The sequence below is a fragment of the Colias eurytheme genome, chromosome 14 (assembly GCF_061535395.1).
Source record: "Colias eurytheme isolate Ceu_HAF_F1 chromosome 14, ilColEury1 Martin Lab GWU primary, whole genome shotgun sequence".
NCBI classification, from domain to species: Eukaryota; Metazoa; Arthropoda; class Insecta; order Lepidoptera; family Pieridae; genus Colias; species Colias eurytheme.
In genome coordinates this window covers 9,476,567-9,499,028 of record NC_142993.1, presented here as the reverse complement: position 1 = coordinate 9,499,028, position 22,462 = coordinate 9,476,567, and the positions used below count along the sequence as shown (strand labels likewise).

At 33.6% G+C, this 22,462-nt stretch overlaps 3 protein-coding genes and 2 long non-coding RNA genes across 6 annotated transcripts; 1 reads left to right on the top strand and 4 right to left on the bottom strand.

The window, feature by feature from the left end:
- Window positions 1–1,335: 1,335 nt before the first annotated feature.
- On the bottom strand, window positions 1,336–5,464 carry LOC149903035 (organic cation transporter-like protein). The gene is made up of 4 exons (XM_090109461.1): window positions 5,284–5,464; window positions 2,923–3,277; window positions 2,237–2,644; window positions 1,336–2,148 (listed from the first exon to the last, which is right to left on the bottom strand). Exons 1-4 carry the CDS (start codon window positions 5,306–5,308, stop codon window positions 1,446–1,448), a joined length of 1,491 nt encoding a protein of 496 aa, XP_089965587.1. The 5' UTR covers window positions 5,309–5,464; the 3' UTR covers window positions 1,336–1,445.
- A 1,299-nt stretch (window positions 5,465–6,763) lies between these two features.
- Scm (Polycomb protein Scm) lies at window positions 6,764–12,797 on the bottom strand. Its single transcript, XM_090109418.1, has 5 exons — window positions 11,573–12,797; window positions 10,829–11,129; window positions 10,196–10,414; window positions 9,428–9,640; window positions 6,764–8,801 (listed from the first exon to the last, which is right to left on the bottom strand). Exons 1-5 carry the CDS (start codon window positions 12,622–12,624, stop codon window positions 8,667–8,669), a joined length of 1,920 nt encoding a protein of 639 aa, XP_089965544.1. The 5' UTR covers window positions 12,625–12,797; the 3' UTR covers window positions 6,764–8,666.
- A 2,116-nt stretch (window positions 12,798–14,913) lies between these two features.
- LOC149903033 (uncharacterized) lies at window positions 14,914–15,277 on the bottom strand. Its single transcript, XR_016457469.1, has 2 exons — window positions 15,239–15,277; window positions 14,914–15,141 (listed from the first exon to the last, which is right to left on the bottom strand). It is a non-coding gene; the product is annotated as an uncharacterized LOC149903033 (long non-coding RNA).
- On the bottom strand, window positions 15,278–16,238 carry LOC149903032 (uncharacterized). 2 transcript variants are annotated; one of them, XR_016457467.1, is made up of 4 exons: window positions 16,164–16,238; window positions 15,637–15,871; window positions 15,438–15,509; window positions 15,278–15,319 (listed from the first exon to the last, which is right to left on the bottom strand). It is a non-coding gene; the product is annotated as an uncharacterized LOC149903032 (long non-coding RNA). The 2 variants fall into 2 exon arrangements; XR_016457468.1 differs by lacking the exon at window positions 16,164–16,238 and adding an exon at window positions 15,960–16,141.
- Window positions 16,239–20,946: 4,708 nt separating this feature from the next.
- Window positions 20,947–22,105, top strand: AIMP1 (aaRS-interacting multifunctional protein 1). The gene is made up of 3 exons (XM_090109417.1): window positions 20,947–21,116; window positions 21,202–21,699; window positions 21,778–22,105. Exons 1-3 carry the CDS (start codon window positions 21,012–21,014, stop codon window positions 22,063–22,065), a joined length of 891 nt encoding a protein of 296 aa, XP_089965543.1. The 5' UTR covers window positions 20,947–21,011; the 3' UTR covers window positions 22,066–22,105.
- The last annotated feature ends 357 nt before the right edge of the window (window positions 22,106–22,462 follow it).

The window sequence follows — 22,462 nt, the reverse complement described above, 5'->3', positions numbered from 1 at the left end:
TAACGTCAATTGTAATTTAACGAGCACTCTATTCTGGAAATTAGTTTTATTTGAATAAAAAGAGTTGAGGAACTTTTAAATTTTTACATGGGGTGGAATGTTCTATAGAATCTATATACCTATAGGTATATAAAACTCAAAGGTGACTGATATAGTGATCTATCAACGCACAGCCCAAACCACTGGACGTATCGGGCTGAAATTTGGTATGCAGGTAGATGTTAGGACGTAGCTTAGGCATCCGCTAAGAAAGGATTTCCCGAAATTCTTGCGGGAACAGGGAAAAACGGGGATTCACGTACAAAGCCGAGGGCGGAAGCTAGTAAATAATATAATGACTCTGCACAAAGGTAAATCTAAATATTTGATAACATTAAAATATGTATACCTATAGTAAGAAGAGTAATCTACAGTCTACTTCACTTACCTAGAAAAAAATTAATGCGTTTAATTTTATATCTATAGATTAAGGAATATATAAATATAGTGTCGTACCTATATCATATTAATAATTATATCTACATGATATTTATTTATACGGTATATCTTGATATTTAGTTGAACTTTATGAAGATAATGGTATGCATTATATGCAGTAGGTACTATTATTTATGCTTAACGAATATCATCAATCTAAATTTCTACAAACGAAGGAATAAGTAGATAAATAATTTGAAATGAAATTTAATACATAAAATTTATATTCAGCAGTACGTCATCTTGAAAATAATTTCGTTGTGATCTCAGTCTGTACTCTATAGGTAGGTTATTCACCTATTATCGAATCAAGATATAACGATTATATTGATATTTATATTTCATAGATACGATATTTCATAATATTGTTCCTTCTTACAGTTACTTACCTACTTTTGTTTTTACATATTCATATCAAAATGTAAACGCATTAGTTATTATCTTTGAACAAATAGATTATGTACGTGCACTCATGAAACAAAATAACACCATAAAATTATATTTAAAGTTGAAACATTTAGTACCTAGCACAAAATTATTTTAAGACTATATGTACCTAGTAGATAGGTACTTAGCAAAATAAATTACAGTAATTGAGAATTATGTTCATAGCAATACGAAACGGCTGGACCGATTCTTATTAAATTTTGTGTGCCTATTGAGACATAGAGTAGATCTGAAAATCGCCCAACATCTATTTTCCATACCCCTAAGTAATTAGAGTAAGGCAAATCAACGTTTGCCGGGACAGTTATGTAAAATTATCAATTCATGCAAGGACCAAATAAAAGATAGAAGTGTCAACAATAATTTATTACACCACACGTCTTGAGAATACAACTTACGTAGATGTCTATTACAATTTATGAAAACTTCAATACACTTCTATCTTACTAATCATATTATGTACAAAATAATACATTTAAATCACATGAATACATCAGCTATAACATAATATTATACTTTTATTATTTTTCTGTATTTTCCTTAGTCTTTTTGCCAAATTTTTCGCCTTCTTCGATAGTTGTCATTAATTCACAGCCTTTAGTTTCCGGCAAAAAGAAGGATACAAAGCCAGCTATTAATGGTAGAATAGCGAACGTTACAGCTGGCATCCACGCTGCCTTGTCTCCCAATCCGACGACAAACGGCGCAATCATAGAGCCCACACGAGCCATCATCGACGAAAAACCAATAGCCGCATTACGCACTACTGTAGGAAACAGCTCTGTACAATGAAGATAAACAACTACGAACACGATGAAACTGGCTACAACGCCAATACTAGCGCACACTACAGTACCCGGCCCGGGGGGTAGTGCAGCAAGAATGAATAAACATAGGGCACAGATAAAATTAAATACTATCAGGATCGTCCGCCTTCCTATCACTTTCATCAGAGGAATAGAACACAACGTACCCAAAAGTGTTACACTAGCACTAGCCGCTACGTTTACGAAGACATTACCACTAAGTTGACCCACATATTGAGATACTCCATAAAAACAGTAGCTACACGTTAACCAATTGAATGACATGGCTAATATATTTTTTCTCAGATTCGGTGTTCGGAAAAGATCTAAGATGCTCCCTTTTTTCAGGTTATTTTTTTCTACGGACTTCTGGTATTTTTCTATGTCTTGCTTGATCGTGTCCGTTGGCATATTATTACTGTAAAAATATTGGTTTGTTATCGTTAGGCGTTAAATTATGAATTATACTTAAATACCTATGCTTTTAATTCTCTATAAATACTTACAATTTAGCAGCCCGTTCCAGTATTTTCACCGCTTCGTCCGTCCTTTTCATCGCTATTAACCATCTTGGTGTTTCAGGAACGAGGAAGAAGTACGATAATAACAATATAGATGTGAAGGAAATAGCGAATTGGAACATGTTGTAGTCTCTGATAAAATAACCAAAGACTGGTAGTAACAAATGGCCCAAGTTAAATGGTACTTGATATAGAGCCGATATGACATCTCTGTACTGGGAACCCACGAACTCCATAACAATGACAAAGCCAGTGACCATCGTCCCACCGACAGACATTCCAACAAAGAAGCGGATGAACGTAAATGGCCAATATCCAGGAATATAAGCTGCAAGGATTCCCATAGTCACTTGCAACACCACTGCTGCCAGTAGAGGTAATTTCCGTCCAAACCTTAAAATGATTTCTTAATAAGAATAGGTAATGGGTATGTAAAAAAAATTGCGAATTGCGTGGCAACAGTATTGAAATTTATCAGAGTAGTAATCTTTCAAGCATTTTTTATTTTCGGCGACACAATCCATACTTCACAAACAGTATATTATATTAATTATATCCATGTGATGAAAAATATCATTAAATGATATTTTACAAATTTTGTCTAAAGATATGAAGTTATTGAGTTTTGATGATGAAGATGAATGAAAAATTATGTAAATTTCGAATCTTACCTATCCGATGCCATTCCGAAAACAACGCTTCCAACTAAAGTTCCCAGTTGAAACAAAGTTTGTGTGAAGCTAGTAAGCCACTTCCTATCACATATCAAGTCCCATTCCATAATTATTGTGTTGGTGAATATAGACGTATCATACTGTGGATTATCACATGGACAATTGGTGCTGTTATTGCCGTCTAAACAAATGTATTCTGTTTTTGGGGCCAGGAATAGAATAGCCATTTGATGAAAGGCAACCGGAAATTTTGTGAGAAATACTAGACTGCATAGGCAAAGTTGGTATTTGCCAAACGATCCAATAACTTTTTGGATTGCGTCGGAGTTCTGCATCGGAGCATCGGGTTTTTCTGCAAATAATTATAATATTTAGAATTACCGCATAGTTCGTAATCATTATCTGTTATGCGACATTTTAATTATATAATTCAAGATAACGGTATAAAATACCTGCTCTATTTTTTAACTTACGCTAAAACCATTGAAGGATTTAATTTTAACTTTAATCTTTGCATTGTAAAACCTTGAACGAATGTTGAGTATTTTGTAGTCAAATATCATAAATACAAGTGTCAATAAACTATATAATAAGTGGCTTTACTTTAACTGATAAGGGTTCCTACTTCCTCCAAGTAACAAGATTCCGAATTTTTTTGTAATTTGTCTCAGAATATAGAAAATGATCAAAACCAAAAATAATAAGTTTTAACTATCTAACTAGTTTACTATTAAAGTTATTTACAAAAGAAGGAACAGTACCTGAGGTTCTGACTACAAAAACAGGTAGTTTTAATGATTTTTTTTTTATATTTTTATATAAAAAAAACGCTATCTGCAATAGGATCACTTTGTTATTCGTAGGTCTGGGAATCGTTATCCCTTGAAGAAAAAATGAGGCTTTGAAATTAACGGAGTCAAAGATGTACCTACTATCCTTTGTGCTTCTTTGAAGCTGCATATTAGTTACTCACAAAACCTTTAAAGGGATTACGTGTTGACGATATGACATACAATTTGACAAAGTTAAGTATGTTTATAAGGTACTCATGCCCGTGGCCGTCTCGAATTTGACTGTGTTTTTAAATATATAACTACTAATCCATACTAATATTATAAATGCGAAAGTAACTCTGTCTGTCTGTCTGTTACTCAATCACGCCTAAATTACTGAACCAATTTTCATGAAATTTGGTATGGAGATATTTTGATACCCGAGAAAGGACATAGGCTACGTTTTATCCCAGAAAAAATACGCGATCCCGAAAATCACTCGGGAACGGGAAATACGCGGGTTTTTCTTTGACTGCGCGGGCGAAGCCGCGGGCGGAAACCTAGTAATAATATTATAAAGCTGAAGAGTTTGTTTGTTTGTTTGAACGCGCTAATCTCAGGACCTACTGGTCCGATTTGAAAAATTCTTTCGGTGTTAGATAGTACATTTATCGAGGAAGGCTATACTTAGGCTATAATATACCTATCATCACGCTAAGACCAACAGGAGCCGAGCAATGTGGGTAAACCGCGGAGCACAGCTTGTATATAATATTACCTAATAATATCTAAGTTAACAATATGCATAATATTCAATAATGCTTTACGATTAGGTTTCTACTAAATTGCACCTTAATTAATCGTATAATCATAAGTTTTCATATAAGTATCAATTAGTAAACAAAACATCGTTCAACAGATTTTGTGAATTGTTTCTACAATATATTATACTGATCGTGCCCTAAATATATTAAAACGGGCTCAATAAACATTTTCAAGAGTAATGACCTCAAACAGTTAGTGCAAAAGGAAAAAAATTGTAAAGTTATTTCGCATTTATATACGAGTTACAAAGTAATGTCCTGCATGATTAAGTTACTCAGCTGTTAAGGTATCTCTATGTTTTACACGTATACCTATTTAATAAATAGTAATATGAAAGGGGTAGGAAATAAGTAAATGAACTGCTCCTTTAAATCCAAATCGTTTTGTTTTACATAGTTAATTGAGTGAGAAGTTTGATCTACTACCTATAAGTACTTATGGTTTAATATAATATAAAATAATAGTGACTAGGTAATAACTGATCATACTAAAGAATTGAATAAACTGCATATTAGACACGTTGTTTTGTAGGTACAGCAGTTGTTTTAGTATGCTGTGGTATGCATCATCGCACCTTATCTAAAGGACGTTAATTTAAAGAAATAATAAAAAAAAAGTATTTCTGTAACTAATGCAAAATAACATTGGCAATATCTTATTTTGTTTTAATACGAGTTCAATGTTGTGTTATTGAAATTGCTAAGCCTTGATAGACTGTCATTGAGGTCAACTGGGCAACTTTCACTTATATATAGCTCACCATCCTCCTTTCGGTCTGTGTCCATTGTTGAGTCTGTTATCTGTGAGCACTCGAGAGCTATCACGCGCGGTCACATGCGACACAACACTCAATAAGATACGTTTGCTCTCCGGCAAACGGCAACAGACTGGCTGCTGTGTTAAGCGAACATTGTTTTCCCTTTTGCGACTTGCGCCCGCGCCTTCGCTCACTGTCATTTGAGCGAACATAATGACATGCCTTTTAGCAATATTGATACACCATTGAAGGCTGGTCGATAAACAAAAAATGCTCTTTTGGCTAAGTACTCGTATTATTCGTTGAGTGTTGTCATCTTTGTTATCGTCGCTTTATGTTTCCGCTATCAGTTAGGTACGAACTTGCAATGTCTAGTTGCGGTTTAAGATATATCTTATTTCCATTTCCATATTGTATGTGTTATATGATACCGTATCTGTACCGCGGGCTCATAATACATATAAGGAATTTAAATCTCATACTTACCAAGTCATTATAGCCTCCATTGCACATAGTACCTAATATAGGTCATCTATATAAAACGACAAAATTACTTCAAAACACTCACAATACACAATAATTACGTCGCAGTGTTTGTTAACTACCAAACTCCTCTGAAACGGTCGGACCAATTTTGATAAAATTTTCTTTGCATATTGTGTAGGTCTGAGAATCGGCCCATATCAGAATATCTATGACGCTAGCTGCAAAGGAGGAAAAAGTATTTTTCCTTCCGAGAGCACTAATAATATTCGATTTTATTATATCACTTCATAGAGTGCAAAAGTATAAAACACCTAAATTATTGCTACGCGTAGTTCCTAGATGACTGCCCATCTTTTACTTATTACAGGAGCTATTTAGAAGTCAGTAAATTTAAATAAAAAAGTAATCACTTGATAATTAAACATATGAATACTTTCTAGTTATGCGAAATTTTAAATTTGTCTAATGTCCTTGATAGACTAGAACATATTATAATATATATAGGCCATATTTTTTTCGACGAACATGTCAATTGTCAATGAGTCATTCTCTTTAACTAAACCACACCCCGGACACTCCATACAAAATGATCGTTTTGACCTCAGGTTTTGACAGTCACACTGTAGAGACTGCAAATGTGTGTGTTAACGCTTTATGGTTGGCACATTTGTGACTAGCGTAAAAAAAAATTCGCGTTTTTCTGATGAAATACATCCGTAAACAGCACAATATCTAACCATTTTCTACGAAAAACGATAATCACAAATCCAAAATAATAAAATTACTTTAAGTCAATTTGATTAATGTTGTCAAAATTCGTTGCGTATCGTCCTTGCAGAAAAATATGGCCCATTTTATGTCTGATCGTTCGGGGGTGAGGTAAGTTTAATTTTGGCGGGAGGCGGAGAGTGTCCGTTCTGTAGCGTTTAGCTACTATTATGTATTCTGTGACTAAACTTAAACTAATAGGAATTTTGAAATAAAAGATCCGTTTCAATAATCGACTTTTATTAATTTATGCACAACTCTCTCCAATCATTATCTGCCTATGTACATAAAACTATTATAAATTCTACAATAATAAAATAATAGCATTTATAATGTCAAACGTTCACAAAGTAAGCTATTGATAATAAAAATCTATAAAATAATATATACACATACATATATTATGTACTCTTATAATATTTTCTATGAAACTATATGTTACCGATAAACCGAGGAAACGTCGTTATTGCTATACGGTTTTACATTTTAGTCAATATCTCAACGAAAAGTAAAAGACAAATTCTTAATTACAATTGAAAAACGCAAATTATTGATGTGAAAATACTAAACTAAAAGTCATTTCGTGAAAAAAAAAAATTAAAACACGTATACAAAGCATAAATTCCATATTTATTTACACCAACAACTGGCAACTCTGCTTAAAACGAGAAAACTAGAAGTGGATATCGTGTCATGAATGAACTTAATATATTCCCTTAATATTAATTCAACATAATTTCAATAATTATTACTTTTTAATTATTAATCATTTATCACGATAACAAATAACATTAAAATATCACATTATGAAATGTTTAAACATTATATTAAACCCTTGACAATGGCAAATTAAATAAAACGCAGCTTAAAAATACTTCATTACCATTCGCACAAACATTAGAAGGAACATCAACACAAGTCTTGCCGGCCCTCGGGAGAAAGCGGTAATGAAATAATCTTACGACTTCGAAACACAGTTAACAAAATAAATTACTCGGTTATGTTTATTAAAATGACGCGTTCAAAACAAATATGTCAGCCGGAAATTAAAACGGGCCCCAAGGAATTAACATTATTGTTTCATTCAAACAATGCACGAAGCGACTGGCGGCCATTAGAAATAACATGGAAGTAACTGTTAGGTTAAGTACACCTAAATACGAAAGGCACTAGACCCTAATCTACAATATATTTCTGTACAGCTCAACGTCGGATGTTTTGTACAGTCGCAAAGTAAAGCGTGAACGGCTTTTATCATTGCTCGAATTATTTTTATTATAATCTAGTTGGTGTTAAACGATATCAAAGTTAGCTTGATAAAAACTACTCAGTCAGATGTTTAGAATGTGAACGCGATTGTATTGCAGTTTGCAACCACGAGACTAGCAAAGGGTTTTGTGTCACCGCGAGATAAAACGTAAAGCTAAATAAAATAGGAGCATTACCAGAGACGCTTACCTACTTCTATACTTTATATATCTCTTAATAATCGCTACTGTGAAAATCCGTTAATACACTATTGTTTTATCCCACAGTGACACAATAGAAGCGATCAGGGAAGGAATCACTGCATTAAATTTGACGAGCACATACATTAAATGCATTTTCACTCATTCAAAATAAAATATTTACATGACTACGCCTTTATTTACATTAAAGAAACATTTTTTGTGATAATTCTAAGTTAGAAACGACCGAAATATACTATGTATAGATCACGATAGTTTCATATTATGCATTTAAGGAATTTTAAAGTGACATCGATTTTTGCATTATTCGTGTATAGAAAGTGTTGAGCAAATATAAAATCTCTTTAAACACCAGACATTTTAGCATTAAAGATAAAAGAGAAATTAAAAATTAAATTTCAGCTGGCTAGGAAGTGCAGACATCACAATCACAAACGCTCTTTTCGAACAAGCTACGATATTGCAAGACGAGAAACGCATCAAATTCAAAATGTATAAATCGTTTTTATATCTCATTATTTGCTACTTTTTCACGTCGATTTGTAATTTTAAATACGTAAGTGAGATTCCCGACGAACCTACGATTGATATTAATCGATAAAAAAATGCTTTTAATACTTGGGCAAGGTGATATAGTCAGAAACTAGGTTTCTTGGCTACGAGCTAGGTGCTATAATGGCGGCGGTTTTTAATCTTCGACACGAGGTTACATATCTTAAGAGCGGGGCCCAACTTCAACCCCATGTATTTCATCATCATATCGGAGTTTAGTAGCAGAAGCGCCTTGCCGTCTATCTCCTGGAAAATAAATAGGATAATTTAAAAAAATTGGTTGTTTGTAAAGTAGGTTTACGATCGAGATGTTTACGTGATAACATAATGCAGTGGCAGCGCTCGAGATGAGACGGGAGATCGGTCCGTCTCTCTCTCGTTATAAAACGATTTTAAAAACGTTATCACGTTAAAAAGTTAACATTCGCAAATAAAATGCGTACGCGTTTACGCGGAATGGAGCCGTGTGCACGGTCGTGAATTTTTATTGTCCGAAGATGTCTTTATACGTATACATCGTGTGTGTTACGCGGTGTGTTAAGATGGTGTGTATTATTAGTGTGTGTGCCTTGTGTTGATACATTACAGTACTCTAAAAGTGATAATGCGCATAGAAATCTTCGTCACAGTTCGGCAACTGCCATATTCCCGGAGCGTCCGAAGACGATATGTATATAGAGTGGTCAAATGCATTTTCTTCATGCATAATTTAGTAAAATTTGTTTAGTCAAATGAAATACATCTTGGAAATACGTCAATTAGCGAAGATTTGCATGCGCATTATTAATTTTGGATTACTGTACTTGTCTGAATGGCAGTGTGGTTGCACTTTCGTTTGTGTGTTAACACAGCAAATGCATGTGTGTACTCACATGCTTCCTAAACAAATCCGCATGTGCCGCTAACGCCAGATCGGCCGCCGCTATGAACCCAATAACGTCCTCCACGGACCAGTCGGGCGGCGCGCGCGCGGCGGGCGGCGGGGGCGGAGCGCCCGTGGTCGAGCTCGCGGGCTCCGCGCGCTCGGGGGACACGCGGGCTATCTTCTCTGCTACAACACCCGTGTTGGTTGTCGCTTCTAGCGCCTGTAAACACAAGAGCTTTTGTAAAATGCAAAATATTGGTAAAATTTGAATCAAATGCAGGCTAAGCGCCTTATTGCACCTTGTATGTGCTTTTTCGTACAAATACATTAATTACATTTGGAAGGATTGAAAATCTGAGTTGTGAGAGACTACATATTTACATCACTGAGGATGATTTCCGCCATTCTCTTAACAATTTTCTTATACTTTATGTTTTAGTGTAATAAATACGAATATATTAATATATGTATATGTCTTGCTTCCAAATGAACATGATCATAACAATATCAGAAAAGATAGTATGTATAGTACTATTCTTATATTTAACATTCATTAAAACAATCTTAAACAAGTAAAATTGAATAATTAATTAATTATACTATAAAATTTCACTACTAAAATATTCTAGAAATGATATTATCAATAACAGAAATATTAATTAATACATTTTCTTATGGTCTGCTTTTATAATTTAACGAATTTCCAAAAAAAATATAACAAACATAACAGCTTATCGTAATAATAAAAATTGCATCAACAAATCAATAAACATACGCTCTTAGGCCTTTTCACAGCGGACACCGATGACACACTATTAGACGTGGACTCCCCGCACAGTGCGCAGGGCTTCCCCGCAGCCTCCCCGCAGTCTACCTCAAGGAGCCCCACACACCAACCCGCCCCCGCACAAACCACCTTCAACCAGTTCTTTAGTTCATCCGTTGTGAGATCGGAAGGTACTTTCACAGAATAATTCTTACTGCCTGACGACACCTGTAAGTTTTTCGTGTTTTATTAAAAAAAAAATAAAAAAAATCATTTATTGATCAATTTGTGGGTTAGGTACAAACATGTAACATTTGGACCCCAAACTAGGACAGCCTGTATTGTAAGTGGAAAGGTGAAATTGTTGGGCAAAAATTAAATATACAGGTTCAAATAAAACATGTTATCAGTTATTTGAAAAAAAATAAATCAATAAAAAATCAATATACCTCTTTCACATAATTAGAAAACAAAAGTAATCAAATAAAATTCAAAGATAAAACTAAGGTTTTTAAAAATGAAAATAAAGATCTCAATAGATTATAGAGCAAGCATTAAAAAGAAAATTGTGAATAAAATTCCTGTAAATACATTTGAATTTTCTTCCACTCTCATCACATAAATAAAAGAAACATCTTTTACCTGTACATTAGTGATATTTGAATAGCTACTAGACGCTGTGAGAATTGCTCTCGTCAGCTTTTGTGGATCTGTATGAACACTTAGGAGTTCTTTGACAAGAGTTTCGGCGACTCCGGAAGCCCCGACTCCTGTGACGGTCGCCGGCATGTTAGGGCTCCCTCCTTGGCAGCTGCTTCGGATTCGCAAGCACACATTAGGTATGGGACTAGATGTGCCAGAGTTGTTTGTGCCTGTATTCGCTCCAGTCGAACCACCCTCTGGTAACGCTGGGTTCGGGATTCCACTGGGACGTAACTTAAATCTGAAATGGAAAGATCAATAAGACTATTTAACTGAGAATCAACATAGAATTAACTAAAATGTTACTAACAATACACATAATTAAATCTTAGTTTATAAGATTTTATTATATAAAGTATTTAGTATTAAGTTAAAGTGTAAATTTTTGTAAAAGTAAGGAATTAAAAGCTTATATTATTATTATTATTAACTGAGAAGCAAATAGCGAATTATATTGAAAATTTTTGATAATAAAATTAAGAATATAATTTCATTCATACTTTTAAAGCATTATCATATATATTATAAACAAACTATATATTAAATAAAGAATAATAGCAGCTCTGAAATAATTTATTAAAATCTAAATTGAATCATACAATTTCCACCATCAAAATAATGATTTTTCATAATCATATGTCAAAGAATTTACTACATGTAATATAAAAATATTAAAAATCTTACCTAGATGGTGTAGTTGCACTTTTTTGGCCAGGTGGTTGCAGGGGATGCCCTGCCCGAGCACACCAGCCCACCGGAAATATATCTCTTGAATCATATCTACACCAATAGTCAAACGCACCCCGCCAACCATCAAAAGTGACATGTATCTGGTCATTTTTCACTGCACCCACAGTCGCACAGCATATCAACTGTGGATTCTTCTTATCAACAGCCTCTAATTTTTGACCAACAACAAATAGATTTGTTTTTGGAGTTGGTGGCTCCGGTTGGAACACTTTAGGGGGAGCCATTTCTGCTCCGTTCAGTGTTTTTAGCAAGAACATAGGCCAGCTACTTGCGTTCATTCGAAAGCCTAACGGAGGCTGCAGCATTCCATCATTTTTTTCACAATGGCCAATTGGATGTATGTCACCAGCATCAACTAGTCTCCAAAAATCATTTTTATTATCACTACCATCGAGCCGAAGTCTCAGCCGCGGCCCCAGCACGCCCACCACCGTAGCTATACATGTTGACGTTAAATTCCGTGGATCCAAAGCTTCTAATTTCATATTCACTTTAAAATCGTTAACTGGAGGAACAGGCGCTTGTTTGAAACAATCTTCGGGAGCTGCCACACTACTAGTTTCTTTCATATATTCGGTCCAATCAAACGACTGAAAAATATCATAATAGGACCCAGTAGAATTATTATTGGAATTGCTTTCTGTACCGTTCGCTCCATTGCCGGATTGTGGAGAAGTTGTTCTTTTTTCATTTTTCTTTTGATATTTATTCAAACAATACGTAGAACAGAAATTTTTGCTACTGGGAGGTGCATTGCCGCGAATAACATTATCGCAGTGCAGACAGGCGCCTTTGCTATAAGCCTGTCGAAATTCTGAAAGACATGTCTCGGAACAAAACTCTTTTTTGCCATTTTCCGTGGGCAAGACATATTTTAAAGGCGTTTTACTTTCCCCACACCAGGTACAGGTACGTTTAGGAGGCCTACCAGGTCCACGTATTTTGCCGGGAGCATGACCCGAAGAACCGACAGTATTGTTTGACATTTTGTTTGGTGTGATTTTAATACATTATAGAAAACTGTCCTTACGCACTAATCATTCAATAATTACATTTTTTGTATCTTCACAAAATCAAATGAACTTTGTAGCCAAGTAATATTTTTATGCACAAATATAAACAACGTCATTAACTATTTATGACGCCATTCCAACGTCCATATTAGTTTTTGTTTTTTAATTTTATTTAACAAGTTGCCAGCATCGTCAAAATTGTAGAATATATTTTTAATTCAAATGAAAAAAAAAATACAATAGAAAGGTTGGTAGATAAAAACTAATAAATTATAGCCCAATTTATTTACCATATATTTCATGTAAGTTTTCGTTCTTGTAATATAAAAATGTAATTTTATTACCTATATTATAATGTTGACACCAGTGCAAACTTAGCACCCCATCAATGGAATTTTGGGTCGAAAATGACCTTGATCGTTAGGTCCCCGTTAGGTCCTTTAAGGTCCCACAATTTTTTCGTTAGGTCCCCTTTAGTTTTTTTTTAAATAATTTTTTAAATTTTAGGTATAAAAAAAAATGCACTTTAGCACCCCATCCATAGAATTTTGGGTCAAAAATGACCTCAATCGATAGGTCTCCGTTAGGTCCTATAAGGTCCCACAGTTTTTTCGTTAGGTCCCCTTTAGTTTTTTTTTAAATAATTTTTTTTTAATTTTAGGTATAAAAAAGTTACACTTTAGCACCCCATCCATAGCAAAATTGGCAAATTTTATCAAAATCGTATTCTTTACCGTTAGGTCCGTATGGGCTCATCATTGAAATTGTTGAATTATTTATTTTATTAAAATTATAAAATAATAAAAACCTGCGCATGCGCCTTAGAGCATTAAGGCATGCGCACATCATACATAAACAGCGCGAAATTTAAAATGGTATCGTTTCATTTATTAAATAAATCTATTGTTCTGAGAGTGCTTATTTATTAAAAACCTACTTTTCAACCTAGAATTAAAATAACCTGGTATTAGTGTCAATCTATGGTGTCAATATATTTTTTGTAGCGGCCACAGGGCCACACTACGGTCGAGGTATAGATTCGGAAAGAATAACATGCAACAAATCATTAATTTGATTCGGGATGACCTTCGCGTGGACACTCGAGGGGGCGGTATTCCAGTGGAACTGCAAGTGATGGCAGTTATTCGATATTGGGGCCGGCATGAGGTAGATGTGACTTGTGCTCTAGTTTTGGATATATACAATAGAAAAGCCTGTATAACGATCTATTACATTACAGATCCAAGAAGATTGTGCTGACATTCACAGAATGAGTCAACAGACACTTTCCCGTTTGTCCCGAAATGTTGCTATTGCGTTAGCTTCTAAAAGTTCGCGTTATATTAATATGCCGTCGAACTCAACCGAGGAAGCCAAAGCAATTAGGAAATTTGAGGCCATAATATGCGGGATGAAGCGTATCATTGGTGCAATAGATTGCACTCATATTAAGATACGCAAAGTGAGTGGAGAGGCTGGACAGTACTATGTTAATAGGAAGGGACATTACTCCATTAACACTCAAGTATGAACATTGTACAATAACATTTTAGTTTGATCATAGTGTATTTAAAGTAATAAATTTTCATTGTTATGTGTGCTATTATGTGTTTCTAATTTATAATAATATTGATGACAATAATTACAGGTAGTATGTGACTCTGACCTTAAAATCTGCGATATTGTGTGTCACTGGAGAGGAAGTACACATGATTCCCGCATATATAGAGAAAGCTCAATAAAGCGGAGGTTTGAGGAGAATGAATTTCATGGGAAGCTGATTGGAGATAGCGGGTATCCTTGTACTTCGCATCTTCTAACACCAATATTAAGACCAAGGACACAGGCAGAAGAAAGGTACAACCTGAGTCACATACGAACGAGGAATACTGTAGAGCGTTGCTTTGGGGTGTGGAAGCAAAGATTCCGCATACTCAACGAAACAATGCGAGGGTCTCTGCAAGTGATCAAGACCACTATTGTTGCTTGTGCAGTTTTGCACAATTTAGCAATACTCTTTAATGAGTCTATTTTAAATCAAGGTATTTGTGCAAACTAATATGTAAACAAAGTATATTTAATAATGCCAATACATAAAAAATAAGCATATTTTAATTCTTTATTTTGTATTTTTCTAGATCCTTCAGGCCTTGAAAATCAATTATTAATCGATCCAACTATCCCTGATAATATAGAAGATGAAGACGAAAATATAAACAGGGCCATTTATATTGAAACTTATTTTAATCAATAAAAACCATATTTTATTATTTTTCAAAATTTATTTTTTTTAAATATTCCTCCTCTAATGCAAGTATTTGGAGCTTCTTCTCGTGAAGCTCCCTCTCTTGTTCTATTCTTAATAGGTGAAGCTCCCTCTCTTGCTCTATTCTTAATAGATGCAACTCTTGTTGTTGCTTCATTAATTCCTCCCTGCTTTTTTTTGCAAGGAGGAATAATTGATGCTCGTAATTGGAATTTGATTTCCCACTGTAAAAATAACATAAACATTAAACATTATAAATCACAGCTGAACAATAAGCACAGGAAATTTCATGAAATTCTATTTTCAACATTACATACTTACGTTTTTTTTGGTTTAGCTTTGAAAATATGATGTGTAGGAATTTATACGTGGCAATTCAGTGGAGAAATTTGGCAATTCAGGCTAAAAATAAAAAAATAATAATTATTTTAAAATAATATAAATTTTATTTATAATACTGATATTTTTGTATAACATAACTGATAAAAATATTATACAAATTATTATATAATATGATTACCTATGCATGTGCAGTGCTTTCATCATTTTCATTCAATTTCAATGTATCATCAGCAGACTCCTTAGTAACTTCCTATAAATATATAAAATATAATTACTCAATCTCACAATAAAAAACTATATATGCATAGCGCTATTATCCCTTAATGGATATTCCAAATTAAGGAATAATAGCAGTAGAAAATGTAAAAAATATAAACCTGTTGGCCATGTGTTGCATCGCTATCGAAAGGATTGTTATCAACCACAAACTCATTAGGAAGAGCTGCTATAAGCTCTTGATCTTCAGGCGGAGGACTTGGTGGCGGAGGTCCCCCGCCTGTCATGTTTCTTGCCGTTCTAAATTTGTGTTCCGAAGCCTTAGCTTTCTTCAAATTCCTCCACTGATTTTGTATTTGGCTTAAGTCCCTTTTATGGAGTGAAATGATATTATAACTGAAATATAAATACAATAATAATGTTATTACACTGTAACAATTTATTAAATACAAGAAACTGTTAGAATAAGTAAAACTAAAATAACCAAGACAAAACATCTTCCCATGCAAGTTTTTTTGCTGTATTTGTATTAGTCGACGTATCCTTATTCTCTAATATAATATGTGCTCGCTCGAGCACTAATTATTTTCGAAGCACTTTCTAAAGAGCAATATATATTTATTAATAAGCATTAAAACATGTAAGGAAATAAGTACATTCTATTAGATTTCTTGTGTACATTACGTACCTTATCCTCCTCACTCCAATTCGTCGAACGAGAACGTTTATTGATCATTGAACTCATTTTAAATTAAAACTGAATTCTGAATTTGAATTTATCAAAAATCTCAAATCTGTACAAATGTTTGAAATTTGAAAGTTATCAATATCCTGTCAGTTAAACGTCATACAAAATAAAGTCTACCATTCATATTTGTCAAAAAGTACATTTTTAGTCAAGTTTTACGTGAATAGCGGGTTTTATTTCGATAATGTTACTAGAAAAAAATACATATATTGACGTAACTTAGTTGAGAGACTGCTGAGATAGGTTTATAAGTACCTGATTATTTTAATCATTGTTTAAGGAGTTGAGAGTTATTTAACTGAGAGGTGTTTATGCAACAGATCAGTCAGTTTTTATAAGTAAGGCTGGTAATTTTTTACGACATCACATTAGAAACCTCAAAAATAGCAGTACTTCTCCACTATTTAATGGATGTTATTATACATATAAACCTTCCTCTTGAATCACTCTATCTATTAAAAGAAACTGCATCAAAATCCGTTGCGTAGTTTCAAAGATTTAAGCGTACAAAGGGACATAGGGACAGAGAAAGCGACTTTGTTTTATACTATGTATAATATAATAATGATAGTGATAGCACAGTATTACAATATTATTTCCTACAGTAAGGAAACGCCTTTGATGTCGCGCGATGCCGCCGCCAGCGTAGGTACTTACGCTGCCACACGAAAATACGCTAGGGTTGCAACAAATGGGAAATAAAACAATTGTGATTATTAATATTATGATGAAATCATTTATTCATATGTACATTCAAAATAATTGCGATTATTAAATCTGATGTAATCATTTGTTCATAAATATATAATTACAGATATTGCACTGCTAAATATTATTTACGTGGACACTTTATTTTTGGATGTTCTTAATTGTATATTATACCATTTAAGAAGTAATGCATTCGCATTGGGATGTACAATCTGATTAGAAAATAATGAGGACAACATATACATAGCTTTGATTTTAATTCAACAGATACAATTATTAATACAATCTTTCTGAAATATTGTTTCCTTCTGGGATTTCAATGTAGATTTACATCCGTAAACGGAACAGTTTTTGCGCGCCATAATAGAATATGTAAGTACCTATGTATAATAAAATTATTACACAAAAAATACGACTGCGTCGTCCTTTCGCGATAGTTAATGCAAACTCAGCGTGATTGCATTAAGCGGCCCGCGTCGCCCGACCCCCCGCCAGTTCCCCTCCGTTTCTCTGCACAAGTACATTCGTCGCCATACTGTAGGAAATATGGTGATACTGTGGTGATAGTCCGGCTAACGAAAGATAAGACTGGAAAAGGCGGCAAATTCAAAAAATCATCATATTAAGGTAACCTAATGGTAACTTAGGTTATAGTTGGAAATAAAGTTTTGATACTTTAATTTATTATTACGAGCTTTGTTTTTTTGAGAGATTAACAACCTCTACAAACTCTTCATCTATATAATATTATATATATGTAATCTGGTACAGTTATCTGATACAGATAAAAAAAAGAACAGCTAGTGAAAGTAATAAAAAACATAATAAAATACAATTAAATTTTGTTTAATCAATATAATCATATTAAATCTAAAAGCCGCGTTCAGCCGCGAATAAAGAATAAGAATCACTATCATTATCTCTGACATCATTAACTCTTCCATTTCTGCAGTTATTCCATCTTGTTTTTTTTGTACTGCTCTTCAACATGAATAACATGGTTCGGTCATAGAAGAAATCTCGTTGAGATACTGATTTTGTGTCTTTAAACATTTTGAACGGACAGATCGTTCAATTTTATATTGTTGCTTTAATAGTTTATAACTGGATTACTGGTATCATCCATGCAAAATAATAATAATAATATTAAACAAATCATATAATGTGCAATGCAATCAAGATGAAAAGTATCAAAATATCAAGTCACACTGTGTGTTTTTCCTTGAAAACTACATCTCTTTGAAATTGTTTCTTTTTAAATTTATTAATCATAGTTTAAAGTTTTCGTCATGTTTTCAACTCAGTTTTCAATTACATATTAGAAATCACTAAAATCCTAAGCTAAAATCGCAGAAAATAAAATCACTTTGACAAGCTTTGACACATCAACAACTCAGGTTTTAATGACAGTTAACTGTTAAGTGTTGCCAAATAAATTTTCGAAATAAAAAGCCAGTCTCATCTTTCGAACCAGACGTGACTAGTATAGATTTATTTATTGATTTAATAAATGAAACGATACCAATTTAAATTTCGCGCTGTTTATGTATGATGTGCGCATGTCTTAATGCTCTAAGGCGCATGCGCAGGTTTTGAATTATTTTATAACTAGTGCCCCGGCTTCGCCCGTGGTACATATTTAGTATCCTATATCCTTCTCCTGGCTCTAAACTACCTCCCTGCCAATTTTCAGCTAAATCGGTTCAGCCGTTCTTGAGTTATAAGTGGAGTAACTAACACGACTTTCTTATAAATATATAGATTTTAATAAAATAAATAATTTAACAATTTCAATGATGGACCTATACGGACCTAACGGTAAAGAATACGATTTTGATAAAATTCGCCAATTTTGATATGGATGAGGTGCTAAAGTGTAATTTTTTTATACCCAAAATTAAAAAAAAAATATTTAAAAAAAAACTAAAGGGGACCTAACGAAAAAATTGTGGGACCTTATAGGACCTAACGAAGACCTATAGATTAAGGTCATTTTTGACCCAAAATTCTATGGATGGGGTGCTAAAGTGTAATTTTTTTATACCTAAAATTTAAAAAATTATTTAAAAAAAAACTAAAGGGGACCTAACGAAAAAATTGGTGGACCTTAAAGGACCTAACGGGGACCTAACGATCAAGGTCATTTTCGACCCAAAATTCCATAGATGGGGTGCTAAGTTTGCACTGGTAATGTTGACTGCTTCTTGAAAATTTATAATCTTACACGTTTCTAGATTTTGTTCATAATTTATTGCTAACTATGACTATATAGGTATACTTTTTAATATGTCTAGATGGGTCTAGAGACTAGATAGAACTTTGCAATATTAAATCTTATTTTAAATTAAATTAAAATCATAGCAGAAAAAAGATAATTTTTCTTGAACACATGCATAATTTCTATTTGACACATGACAGATGAGAAAGCTCAAAGGTGCTCAAAGCAGCCAATCATATGAGTATAATGGTGGCAGTACACATGGGCCCAACGTGTTGGGCCAACGGGTTGGGCCAACGTGTAGAGAGCTACTTAGCGGTATGTTGGCTTCATTAGCCTAGTTGGCGCCAATATTGGCAGGCCAACCGAATGTTGTCGGTTTTTTGTGCACACATCAAAGGATCTTGGCGCGCTCCGCAAACAGCGTTCACACGTTGGTGTCTTGTTCAGTTTGTTGTTACGCGTCAGCGGAGACAGTATCGTTGCGCGTCAATGAAATTTACGTTTAACCATGTTCCAATAGCGATGGAGGCCCGAGGCGCCGATGTGGACAAGCAATGAGGTTTTACAATTCGTAGAATTGTATCGACATGAAGGAATAATTTGGAATCCACGGCATGAACTACACAAAAATAAAAACCAGTCTCAATAAATCAGATGTTTTATTTTCTATTTATTATATTATTCTAGATGTTTTTCTTATCTCACTTTCATACAATGCGATAAAAAAAATATATTTATAAAAAGAGTAAAATAGTATTAAAAAGTTACTTGTTCTTAAAAATTAAATAACAATATACAATGAGCGTGGTTTTGATCAAATTGTGCTTTATTACATAAATAATATTATCATTTAATATAATAATATTATATAATCTTTAAAGTTTCGTTTTATAGGTAATTAAAATTAAATTAAGTGTAAAATGTACACATTTTAAACATTTGAAAAAATCTAAACATAATAATGTTTTATTTATACAGAAATAAAAAAGGACAATAGAGATTGGAAAATGGTATCATCGCAGACGGCAGAGTACATTCATTGTTATTGATGCACATGTACGTAATAATTAAACGCACTGTATAAATAAATTGCCGCGGCTGCAAGAACTTCTACGGACTACGTCCATCCTTGAAGCGCCAATGCAGAATGATCTGTACGCCAATGTGTGAACAGGAATCTTGATATCCTTCATTTTTTCCCAACACGTTGGCCCAACGCGTTGGCCCCATGTGTACTGCCGCTATAATGTATAATATTAGTCAGTTCAATAAAGAAACGAATCTTCAATGGCGGCCAAAGCTGACTTTGACAGATGGTAGGATCATCAAAAAAGAAAATAAAAATAACGTAAATTGATAATTATTTTATTAATTATTTCAAATTGTTTGTTGGCAAACTTTTTTGTTATTGTATTTGTGTATTTATATGAATTATCATATTAACGTATACAGAATGTAATAAAATCCCCATAATACTTGTAATATGCCCATAAAACTGAACAACTTTTCCCAAAGAACATATTTTGTCAAATTCCAATAAAACATTATTTACTTTCGCAAATGCATAATTGTTATTGTAAATTTATGATTAAAAACTATTATAGGGAAAATCAAATACATTTTAGTAATTTTATTTTTCCATTTTTTTCTTTGCATACCGTACGGCCGTGTGTGAGCGAGAGGGAATGATAAGCGCCGCCATTGAAGATTCGTTTCTTTAAAGAACTGATTAATACTCCAGGTAAGGCAGCCAATCCTGCCAATCGGCCAACTCTGACATTTAGAATTTGATATATATAATATAACACATATTTTTGTAGGTTAAGTTTCCAAGTATTTAGAAATCGTTTTAAATCTATATGTTTACAAGAATCTTCGTAAGGAACATGTCTGTTAATCTTTCAACGAAAATTTTAAACAATTCAGAACTTGCCGAGCGCAGGTTATCAGAATTAAAACATAAGGTAACAACCGTAATTTTTATTGCACATTTCTCAAAATATTTCAAAAAGCTTTATTTGTTTACTAAATAAATGTATCATTTTCCAGTTGGAAGAAGTCAGAAAGTTTAAAATTCAAGAAAAAATACAAGAACTTACTAAAGAAAATGCTGTTCTTGTATCGAAAGTTGAAACTGCTAAGGCAGAACTCATAAGGCTTGAGACATTGCATGGAAAGAAACAATATCTATTGCCCGGTCAAAAAGCTGTTGCCGTTTGTAGTACACCAAACAGTGACAACCAAGAAATAAATGCACCTGATACTAAAAAAGTAAAGAAAGAAAAAGAACCAGCCAAGAAGAAAGAAAAAGTTGAAAACTCTCAATCTATTGGAGACACTATTATAGATGTTAGGAAGTTGGACCTTAGAATAGGCAAAATTATAGATATTAATAAGCATCCTGATGCAGACAGTTTGTATGTTGAGAAGATTGATTGTGGTGAAGACAATCCTCGCACAGTTGTATCAGGTCTCGTAAATCATGTGCCAATTGAAGAAATGAGAGACAGAATAGTAATGGTTCTGTGTAATTTAAAACCAGTAAAGGTATATACTTTTAATCATGTACATAAGTAGAAAGTTTTTATGTCAGTATACAAATTCTAATCTGATTTTCTTTTTTAGATGCGTGGTGTGACATCAGAGGCCATGGTAATGTGTGCTTCGTCACCTGAAAAAGTTGAGGTTCTATTACCACCAAGTGGAGCAGTCCCTGGTGACCTGGTGTCATGTGATGGCTACCCACGTCAGCCAGAACCTCAAATGAACCCTAAAAAGAAGATATTTGAGACCTGCGCCCCTGATCTCAAGACTGACCAACACAAAGTTGCTTGTTATAAAGGCAGTCCTTTAGTTGTGCGTGGTAAAGGGCCTATAGTAGCACCGACACTTAAAGGAGTACAAGTCAAATAGATCTTGATGTTGTATGAATAAATGTTTTTATTTAAATAATCTCAAAATGGTATTTTTTCGATGTTCATCTACAATTTAAACAAAATTCTGCCCCCCCTAGACAAGTGGCTTTGTATTAGCGTAAAGTTCAATAGAATAGATAATGAATGTATGAGATTGACGTTTGATTACGACGACGACGACGATTGATTACGTCAATCTCATACATTCATAATCTATTCTATTGAACGTTACGCTAATAGAAAGCCTAGTCTAGGGGGTCTGAATTTTTTTAGGCTGTTATTTCCTAAAGTAAAACTCTGATTGAAACAGTATTTGATATTTAAATGCCATGTTTTCTATTAGTCAATTGATGCCTTTTTAGGAATGGAATGGAAAGAAAAATAAATAGTCAGGT

Bases quoted from the DNA above. Each gene is read 5' to 3' on its own strand.
- LOC149903035 (XM_090109461.1), bottom strand. From the start codon at position 5,308: ATGGACACAGACCGAAAGGAGGATG. The intron at 3,278-5,283 runs GTGAGCTATATA...AATTATTTGCAG, and splicing joins CACAGACCGAAAGGAGGATG to AAAAACCCGATGCTCCGATG. The intron at 2,645-2,922 runs GTAAGATTCGAA...AATCATTTTAAG, and splicing joins TTCGGAATGGCATCGGATAG to GTTTGGACGGAAATTACCTC.
- AIMP1 (XM_090109417.1), top strand. From the start codon at position 21,012: ATGTTTACAAGAATCTTCGTAAGGAACATGTCTGTTAATCTTTCAACG. The intron at 21,117-21,201 runs GTAACAACCGTA...ATCATTTTCCAG, and splicing joins TATCAGAATTAAAACATAAG to TTGGAAGAAGTCAGAAAGTT. The intron at 21,700-21,777 runs GTATATACTTTT...TTTCTTTTTTAG, and splicing joins GTAATTTAAAACCAGTAAAG to ATGCGTGGTGTGACATCAGA.
- Scm (XM_090109418.1), bottom strand. From the start codon at position 12,624: ATGTCAAACAATACTGTCGGTTCTTCGGGTCATGCTCCCGGCAAAATA. The intron at 10,415-10,828 runs GTAAAAGATGTT...AAAAACTTACAG, and splicing joins CAAATATCACTAATGTACAG to GTGTCGTCAGGCAGTAAGAA. The intron at 8,802-9,427 runs GTGAGTACACAC...TTTATTTTCCAG, and splicing joins CGGATTTGTTTAGGAAGCAT to GAGATAGACGGCAAGGCGCT.